This window comes from Zootoca vivipara, chromosome 4 (assembly GCF_965207765.1).
Source record: "Zootoca vivipara chromosome 4, rZooViv2.hap1.1, whole genome shotgun sequence".
Classification (NCBI taxonomy): domain Eukaryota; kingdom Metazoa; phylum Chordata; class Lepidosauria; order Squamata; family Lacertidae; genus Zootoca; species Zootoca vivipara.
The window spans coordinates 78,133,635-78,143,818 of NC_142587.1; the positions used below are offsets into that span (position 1 = coordinate 78,133,635).

Consider the following 10,184-nt stretch of genomic DNA (forward strand, 5'->3'; position numbering starts at 1 on the left):
AGAAGTGACTTTTATGTCATGTGAAAGCTCACATGTAATGTGAAGCTTAAAAGGGAAAAGACATGAAAATAGAATAAACTGCCATGTGAATGCAGCCTCAGTCTTTAAGGTGTTACAAGACTTATTGTTTTTATATAATTTTTATGTGCACATGTAATTCCGTATATATACTAAGTAACTTGGGACACCTGGTTTAACTGTGAATTCCTTTGTTTCCAGATTAACCACAGACCTAAGCAGATGCAAACCACTTAAAGTCTCACCCAGGAAATAATTCTCATTAGAAGGTTGGAGGTTAACTCATTTATAAAGAGTTCTTCCACAAAGAGAGATTGTAAGTTTTGTTTTGTAAAATGTGACAAAGATTCTGGTATCCTGTTTTAATAATACTAGACAAATCTCTCCCAGTGACATGGGGCAGAACATTTTTCCATTTCATAAGCTCATTAGTAGTAATGAATGGGTGAAAATTGGCCAGGGGTTTTATTTTAAGCATGTATGTAGCTGTAACATTTCAGGGATAAATGTTTATCTTAATAGATATACCAATGGAGTTACACCTTGTTGTGACTTTGTTTCTATGTCATGGTCTGCAAATGTTATTGCATTTCCTGATTCTCCATAAGACTCTCTTCATGTGGCCCATACCAAAACCAGTCAAACTGTTGATGAAGAATCTGTATATGTGCATGAACGTATTTACTGTATATGAAAATCTGACCCTTACTTTTACATGACCTCAACACTGCACCCTAAGGTGGCTCCTTTTTCTTGAGTGGATTCTAGTTTGAATACAACGGATGCAGCTTTCTTCCAGCTTCCCCTGGTATGGATATGAAGTGATGGGAAAGCAGTTCCTATTGTGCAGTTGTGGGCACTTAGTGCATATCAGAGAAAAGGGGACCATTCTAGCATGATGTTTGCCCACTCAGGTGCGTGCATGATAATGTGTAAATGGATTCCTGTTATATGTTACTACTTGTCAGTACAGTAGTTGATTTTTAGATTGCAGGTCCCCACTTTTCCATATCAACACTTCCAACTACTCTGAAATCTGTATAGGCAGATTTTTCTTGAGGAAAGGATATGATGCATTTGAGGGACTTTTTTGAGGATACCTGCCAGAGATGATGGGTGTGTGCACATCTTTGTAACAGAGAGTTAGTGTGGTTGAGCGGTTAGAGTGGTGGACTAGGAGACCAGGGTTCAAATCCCCACTTGGCCATGAAGCTCACCAGGTGACTTTTGGCCACTCAGTGAACCAGTCTCAGCCTAGCATACCTCACAGATTTGTTGTGGGGATTACATGGGGAGCAGTCCATCACCTTAGGCTTCTTAGAGAAAAAGGTGGAAAATAAATAAAGGCCAAGGAGGTGGAGGGCATACCAGTGTAAAAATATAAACATTGCCCATTGCCTGGATTCTATACCACCATCTCTGCTGATCTGTCAGCAGGAAATCTAAATGAATCTAAACCAACCGGAGCCACACCACCTCTGCACAAAAGGGTGTTATAAGCAGACATGGGGTAACCCTGCAGTTTGCAGAAGTACAGAAAATATGTGGGGAGGAAAATCCAACGGTGGGGAGAATATTCCAATAATAGCTCAGTGAAGGCTGAGCATGGCTAGTACCTATGAAATGCTGACTGATTGTTGAGGGCGGGGGGGGGGGGGACCTGACAGTTGGGGGTGTGTAATGAAGTGCCTGGAAAAGAAGGATGAAGGAACCTAAGAATAGCCCTGCTGGGTGAGGCCAGTGGCCTGCCTACTCCAGCATCCTTTCTCATAGTGGCCAACCAGAAGCCTGCGAGCAGCACCAGAACACAACAGTGCATGGAAGAAATGCACAATATGGAAGGAGTAGAAGGAACCCACACAATGTCTAGATAGGTCATTTCATGTTTCACACTGAGAAGCTATTTATAAATATTGCCAGGGATGGAAGTGAGAGCTGCCCAAAACAATCCACTGTGCTCAGTGGGCACAGAGGCTGCTGACTGAACTTTTGGGACTGAGGGAATGGAAAACCAGAGGGGGGGGGGAAATGGAATGGAGTGGCTGGAATCCTGAACAGAAGTATTACACTTTAACACTATATTGCATGTTTGTATATACTAATAGTTGTCAAAACCCTAGACCCCAAACCCCAGGAATCGGCTCTTATTGGTGCAAATGATGTCTAAAGCCAACCCTGCCAGGTAGTACACTGCATTCTCACAGACTTCTCACAGCTGAAATCACTTCCTGGTAAGCCTGTTATGGCTTTGGCCTTGAAGCACAGTAGCACAAGCTAGCATAGGTGCTCCATGATGAAACAATTCCAGTTAATGGGGGGAAACCTGCAGAGACCAGCTTTTACACAGGCTGAAGTAGGAAAGCCATTTTCTTGGCAATCGTTATCTTGGTTCTGAGTGCTGGCCCTTTACATAGCCAAAACAATAAAATCCAAGTACAGTGAAGAGTTGCTAGCATGTTTGTGGGGAAGGGTTGCAGAAGCAGAAAACAAAAAACATTAAGGGGGGAGTAAATGGGTGCCCCCCTCTATAAAGAGTTCAATAAGAACTGAGCGTGCTCAGTGGCAGCAGAATGCTATCTAATGGGGGGTGGAGGACACACAGAAAACAAAACAGTGATGGAATGGACTGAAATATTGAACAAAAGCACTCAATAGTGCAACATTCTGTTGCAGACCCAATGTAGTTCACTAACACGTTTTGTTGAACTGGAAGTATTCCAACCAGAAGATTTATTACTGTCTGCCTCAGTAGTCCTAGTATACAAAATGCCTAGATGGCTGTCTTGTGTGGTTAAAAAAAACAGCTAAAAAGTGAAGTACATATATGTTTTATTAATAAACATAATTAATTGGAGACTCTTGTAAGAGTTTCTAGCATAGGAGTAGCAGAAATCTTTTGATAGACGGTGATGGTTCTGTGGTAAGTATTGACAGGATCCTTTTTCCATCTTGATCATGCAATGGCCATATCAAAGAAAAAGCAGAGGAGAACATGTAATAAAGTATCCCTCTATTTAAGAAAGTAATACAGTGGTACCTCGCAAGATTTAATTCGTTCCACTGGTCAATTCGTTTTACGAAAAATTAGTCCTGTGAAGCACGGTTTCCCATAGGAACGCATTGAAATTTAAGTAATGCGTTCCTATGGGCTCCGGGGAACTGGCGGCGGCGGTGCTTGCTCGCTTGGCTCGGGGAAGGCAGGCAGGCGGCCAGCAACAGCCCCGCCACCGAGCAAGCACCGCCACCAGTCACCTGGAGCCGAAGCGCGGCGGTGCTGGGGCTGCAGCCGCCAGTCTTCCCCGAGTCAAGGGGAAGCCAGGCGGTGTCAAGCCCTGGCAAGCAGCGCCTGCTGCGCTTCAGCTCTGGGTGCTGCTTGCTGGGGCTTGTCGCCGCCTGCTTGGCAAGCCCCGGGGAACCAGCTGTAGCACAGGAAGAAGGCAAATGAAGATCAGCTGTCAGCTTCCCGCACTGACAGCTGATCTTCCTTTGCCGCCTTCCTGCACTACATTCTATGGCCGCGCTTCGCAAGACGAAGTGGCGGCCATAGAAAACCTCATCGTCAGTCCCTCGCGCGACGCAAAACGCTTTCATCTTGCGAGTTTTTCATTGTGCAAGGCTTGCGTCTTGCGAGATACCACTGTATTCCGAAGGCGATTGTTTCATGTGTATGATCTCAATGTGTGCAAACTACAGTATAACTAGTAATCGGTATGATTCAAGAGACTACACATTGGAATAATAAATGAATCAAATTATCTACCACACAGGCTTCTTTTGTAAGTGAAACTATTATTGACTAAATACAATTTATCTGTTTCAAATACTTATTCCTCTCTCAAAAACAAAGATCAGACAGCAAAGTTAACAACAACAACATATGCCACATCCGCATGAAAAAAGGTGGATGTAATTTTAAAATCCCTATAAATTTATTTACATTAAAAATAATACTCCTTCAGCTAAAATCTGTATTCCAGAGATTAAAATTGGTACTGATTCTCCGGCCATCACTGTAACCACAGCCTGTCTTGTCCTCGTTGCTATAAAACACAATTTCGCAACAGGCTTGATCTTTATTGGCAAGAAGGTATTTAACATAAGTTTCCTCTGAGCTGGTGTATATATTCTGTTTCAGAACTTGAAATATAGGTTTGAAATTGTGCATAGCAAGTTTCACTTAAAAAAACAACTACATTACATTTCTATCTCTCAACGTGGTGCACACGATTCTCTCCCCATTCTATCCTCAAAACAACCATGTAATGTAGGTTAGGCTGAGTGAAGGTGAATAGCACAAGTTGAGCTTCATAGCTGAGTGATTTGAACCCAGGTCTCCCTGGCCCAAGTCTAACCACAACACTAAAAAAGATGTTGCATTACAAACAAATATTGCTGAACAATTAACCCAAGGCTTGACATTGCTTACCCAACATACTACTGTATAAACATACAGCTTTAATATTGATTTGCACATTCTTGGAATTTTTAGTTTCTTCTGCTTATCTATACATGTGAGGAACAATTTTGCCAATAATTGCTCATTATGCCATTTGGAGTTGTACATGTCATAGTGAAGAGTTGCAAAATTCAAGGCATTTGTGCATAACGGTTTTTACCAGGAAATAGACAGCAAAACAACCTTTGGTCAAGTTCAGGTACATATTATTCCCAGTGTCAAACTTTCATCATCTGGGACCTATAAATTTGGCAGTGAGCAAATTAAGCATTTGCTCCCTCCTAAATGGTCCAACACATAAATGGGACGCAGGTGGTGCTGTGGGTTAAACCACAGAGCCTAGGGCTTGCCGATCAAAAGGTTGGCGGTTCTAATCCCTGCGACGGGGTGAGCTCCCATTGCTCGGTCCCAGCTCTTGCCAACCTACCAGTTCGAAAGCACATCAAATTTTGCCAGAAGTGGCTTTGTCATGCTGGCCACATGACCTGGAAGCCATACGCCAGCTCCCTCGGCCAATAACGCAAGATGAGCTCCGCAACCCCAGAGTCTGTCACGACTGGACCTGATGGTCAGGGGTCCCTTTACCTTTACCATTTAAATGGTCCAACCAGGCTGTATGCTCATTGGCTTTCAGGTTTCATGGAATTTTAAAGTGTCAGTTGGGGATGTGGAAAGGGTAAGAATCCTATGTTATTGGTGAACTCAAACTGGTTTGCTTGAGTTCGTAACGTCCCTAAGCAACTGAGTGACAGGCTTGCTGAATGGAGGCTTGGACAATTAGATTAATCCCTACTGCCAAGCCAGTCTTTACATCTTTAGTGGTTTGGGGTATTTTTCACAGAGACGGAAGCCAACAACAACTAGTGAACCTGAACGACACTTGACTTCTTAGTATGTACCAATACAGTTTCCAGACTGGTTTATGATATTCCTACATTGCTGTGCATTTTATCAATGACCAATAATTGAATTTATAACAAGGTATTGGTGAAAGTGCAGAACCTGACAAATTTTCCAGGTTTGTATTTTCAGTGGCTTGCTAGGTACGTAACTCATGGAAGTAATGATGAGAAACCGTCATCTCTTGAGAACCTTCCCAGTAATGTTCTACTGCATTCAGCAGTTCACCCCTGCTGACTCTTTCTTAGTGTCTGTATCAAGGACAGGATCTGGAAAACCTGGTGTCAATCCAGACAATACTGGAATAGAAGTTTGTGGTAATACCCATTTATTGAGTTCACCAATAACATAGGATTCAGGCTCCTTAGTTATGCAGGTTTGCAGTTTGGGGTGCTTCTGCATCCCTTATTGTACACAGACTTTCCTGAAGTGGTGTAGGTTACAAGCTGATAAAGACTGAATCTATAGTAAGGATCAAAGGCAGAACAATAATTATTCATGCCTCTTTAACCTCTCTAGACTTCATGATTGATTACTTACCTCTGAAGGCTGTACGAAGGTTGTAGTCACACATCTATCCACCCCCCCCCCCAGTAATTGCTTGAGAATAGTTCTACAAAGTATCTTTCTCCAGTCCACATTAAAGTCCCCGCAGAGTAATTTCCAGAAGGAAAGAATCCAAAAGCTGCAGGTTGTGTGGTTATACCTTGACCAGCCATACCTTGGTTAGGGCAAGTAAAAATGTCACAAAGCCATATTTCAAGTTCTTCATAACTTTTCATCAGGTTAGCTGTTGAGCAAACTGGATAGGGGAGGGGTGTTAACAAGCTTAAGATGCAAATTTCTCCTGCACTTCAACTTTGTGATATTTTGTGTTCTAATAAAGGTATTACAGTGCTATCTATGACTTTTGGGTGGTTTTGTACAGTTTTTGTGTGCTTCACGGGATTTTGAAACTATGAAAATGATCTGACAAAGGGAATTAACATTTTTGAGCCAGCGGGGTGAGGAGGGGATGATAGACCATTGAACCGTCTGTGGGGTCTATACAGTGGAGTGCATCTCCAGGGGTAAGTCAAACCACTGTGTTGGCAGCCTGGGCAGTGTGTGTTGCATTTATATCCTACCTTTTTCTCCAAGGAGTACATGGCTCACCCCCCTCCTCAGCTAATCCCTACAACAACCCTGTGATGTAGGTGAAGAGGTTTGACTCAAAGGTCACCCAGTGAGCTTCAAGACTGAGTGGGGATTTGACCCCAGACCTCACCAGGTGCTAGCCTGACACTCTAACCACTGCACCACACTGGCTTCCTAGAGTTCTTTTTGCTCTGGGGCAGCTTTATAAATTAAGTTGGTAGATAAATATGGGGAAAGCAGAATGCCCTTAGAGAAGGGTCTGAAATATTTTCCTGGGAGCTTGAATTTGTTTTATTCTGGATGGTTAGATTGGATGTTTTAATGTGTTGTCGACCACTTTGAGATGTTTTCTTTAAAATATAAAGTGGTATAGAAATGAAATTAATAATAATAATAAATTGTATGGTAAAAAAATGGCACCTAGACATTCTGTTAGGCAACTGTAATCTAACGGTCTTGTCCAGGGGCCAGATCGGTTCTGTGGTGATCCCTCCGTGGGCCGGATTGCATGCGCACCCCCGATTTTTGGCATCTGCACATGCACAGACGCAATTTTCGGTGCCATGGAAGCGAGTCCCCCGCGTTGCACTGTGTCGGTTTAGCGCAGCGTGCAAGCAGGCAACTCGGTTCGGGGGCTGCTCGCGGGCTGCTTCCGGCCCATGGGCCTTAGGTTGTTGACCTCTGGTCTAGTCCAACCCCCGGCAATGATTCCTGCATTCCAGGAGTTTGGACTAGACGACACGTCATCTCTGTGATTCTATGAACCTAGGTTTAAGGTGTCATTTGGCAGTTAGCTTATATATCTGAGTTTCTAACACTGCCTGGAATCGGAGAAAAAGACGGGATATAAATAAATATAATAATAATTATGCTGGAAGCTGTCATCCCCCAAAGCAACTATTGTCTGCACTGACTGGCAACCATCTAGGGTTTCAGGCAGGGAATCTTTTCTAGCCATACCTGGAGATGAGGTGACTGAGCCAGAGGCAATGTGGAGACAATGTGGGAACACGTGTGTGTGTGTGTGTGTGTGAGAGAGAGAGAGAGAGAGAGAGAGAGATGTGCAACAAGCTGAGTGACCAGAGGCAGGACTCCTTTCTCCACAGAACAGGTGGGCAGTTAACCAGCTCTCTGCCCGTGCTGCTGTGTTCCCGGTAGAGCATGAGACTCTTAATCTTAGGGCCGTGGGTTTGAGCCCCACGTTGGGCAAAAGATTCCTGGAGTGCAAGGGGCTGGGCTAGATGACCCTTGTGGCCCCTTTCAGGTCTATGATTCTGTGACATGGGGGCAAGTGGCTTACTTGACACTACCAATGTCCACCTAGCATAGCTGTCCTTTCCCGGTTTCCAAAACTGAAACAGCAAACCACAAGCCTACACTGAAGGAGTGTGGTTCAGAGAAACCCACGCTGTTTGCCACACTTTAGCTACCCTGAGCAAAGGAGCCAATTCCTAGGGGCCAAAGTCAGGAACATAAGAGTTGGAAGGGACACTAAGGGTCCTCTACAGGAATCTCAACTAAAGCATCCATGACAGATAGTCATCCAGCCAGATGTAAAACAGATCAACAACTGTTTGACTTTTAGAAGACATCTGAAGGCAGGGAAGGGAAGTTTTTAATGTTTGGTGTTATATGGCCACCAGGAGCATATAACACCAGTCCTAAAGGATCTTCACTGGCTCTCAGTACGTTTCTGAGCACAATTCAAAGTGCTGGTGATTACCTTTCAATCCCTAAATGGCCTTGGCCCACGCCCACTATACCTGAAAAAGCATCTCCACTCCCATTGTTCAGCCCAGACACTGAGGTCCACCTCTGAGGGTTTTCTGGTAGTTCCCTCACTGCGAGAAGCAAAGTTACAGGGAACAAGGCAGAAGGCCTTCTTGATAGTGGTACTCTCCCTGTCAAGGAGATAAAGAACTATGCAATGTTCAGAAGACGCCTGAAGGCTGTCCTGTATAGGGAAGTTTTTAATGTTTTATATTTTTTACTATGTTTTATATATGCTGTAAGCCAACCAGAGTGGCTGGGGCAACCCAGTCGGATGGGCGGGGCACAAATAATAAAATTATCACAGTACTATCCCAACACCACTAACGGAGTCTGCCTTTTCCCTCTAGACGTTGCTGCTGCCGCCATGAGTGGGAAGTCACTGCTGCTGAAGGTCATCCTCCTGGGCGACGGGGGCGTTGGGAAGAGCTCTCTCATGAACCGCTACGTTACCAACAAGTTTGACTCGCAGGCTTTCCACACCATCGGCGTGGAGTTCCTCAACCGGGACCTGGAGGTGGACGGGCGCCTGGTGACCCTCCAAATTTGGGACACGGCTGGGCAGGAGCGCTTCAAGAGCCTGCGGACCCCCTTCTACCGGGGGGCCGACTGCTGCCTGCTGACCTTCAGCGTGGATGACCAGCGGAGCTTCTACAACCTGGGCCACTGGCAGAAGGAGTTCCTCTGCTATGCCAACGTGAAGGACCCTGAGCGCTTCCCCTTTGTGGTGCTGGGCAACAAGGTGGACAAGCTGGAGAGGCAGGTGATGCCCGAAGAGGCCCGGGCCTGGTGCACGGAACACGGCAACTACCCCTACCTGGAGACAAGCGCCAAGGACGACACCAATGTGGCCGTGGCCTTTGAGGAAGGTGTGCGGCGGGTGTTGGCCGTGGAGGAACAGCTGGAACGCTGCGTGCTGGGCAGTTCCATCAACCTGCATGCCAGCAGCAAGGCAGGCTCTTCCTGTTGCTGAACAGCCAAGGGGGTGGGTGGGAAGGGCATGCCCTGGAATGGTAAAGGCCTGTGGGGGGTTGGGTGGGGGGCCCTCGGGCTGTAGTCAGAGTAGGGGCAGGGGGCTTAGATAAGTGTTCAACATCCCCATTAACCAGGCATATTTTGCGACTGGTGCCGGTCCAATTGTGACATTCTGTAGATCTCTGGATGCCAGGTTGGCGATGAACATCTCCATCTGGGTGGTCCCTCCAGTTTTCTTAAGTGGGTCAGCAGAAGAGCTTATTTATTGCATATATATCCCACCTTTTTCTCCAAGGAGTCCACAGTTCAGTTAATCCCTACAAAAACTCCATGAGGTAAATGAAGAAGCTGCAACTGACTCCAAGGTCACCTGAGTGGGGATTTGAACCCAGACGCCCCAGGTCTTAGTCCGACACTATAACCACTGCACCACACTGGCTTCCTATAGTACTTCTGCTCTGGGGCAGCTTTATAAATTAAGTCAGTAAATAAATAAATATGGGAAAAGCAGAATGTCCCTTAGAGAAGGATCTGAAATATTTTCCTGGGAGCTTGAATTTGTTTTATTCTGGATAGTTTTATTGGATGTTTTAATACATTGTTGAACACCTTGAGATGTTTTCTTTAAAATGTAAAGTGGTATAGAAATGATAGTAATAACAACAACAACAACAACAACAATAATAATAATTTCATTTTTTAAAGAAATGGTGCCTAGACATTCTGATAGGCAACCGTAACCTAGATTTAAGGTGCTGTTTAGCAATTATCTTAACTATCTGAGTTTCTAACACTGTTTGAGACCCATTGGCTACCTTTACCTGGTTTAGCTGGCCAGTTGAAGCTGTTCCTGGGATGTGGCCGCTGTCACATGCTAACAGTTTCTAGGAGCCACAGATGAGAGCTGAGTGCAGAGTGAGGACCCAAG

At 45.0% G+C, this 10,184-nt stretch overlaps 1 protein-coding gene across 4 annotated transcripts in view; it reads left to right on the forward strand.

Moving 5' to 3' along the window:
• LOC118084972 (ras-related protein Rab-9B-like) overlaps nucleotides 1–9,870 on the forward strand; it is a 12,230-nt gene extending 2,360 nt beyond the window's left edge. Inside the window, exons 2-3 of one of the 4 annotated variants that reach the window (XM_088668244.1) lie at nucleotides 220–334; nucleotides 8,632–9,870. In XM_088668244.1, coding sequence (XP_088524370.1) covers nucleotides 8,649–9,254 — 606 coding nt within the window. In that variant the 5' untranslated portion in view covers nucleotides 220–334; nucleotides 8,632–8,648 and the 3' untranslated portion in view covers nucleotides 9,255–9,870. Of the gene's footprint in view, nucleotides 1–219; nucleotides 933–8,631 lie in introns of those variants that run through there. The other 3 variants (XM_088668243.1, XM_088668245.1, XM_035115169.3) reach the window with 3 other exon arrangements.
• Nucleotides 9,871–10,184: the final 314 nt, after the last annotated feature.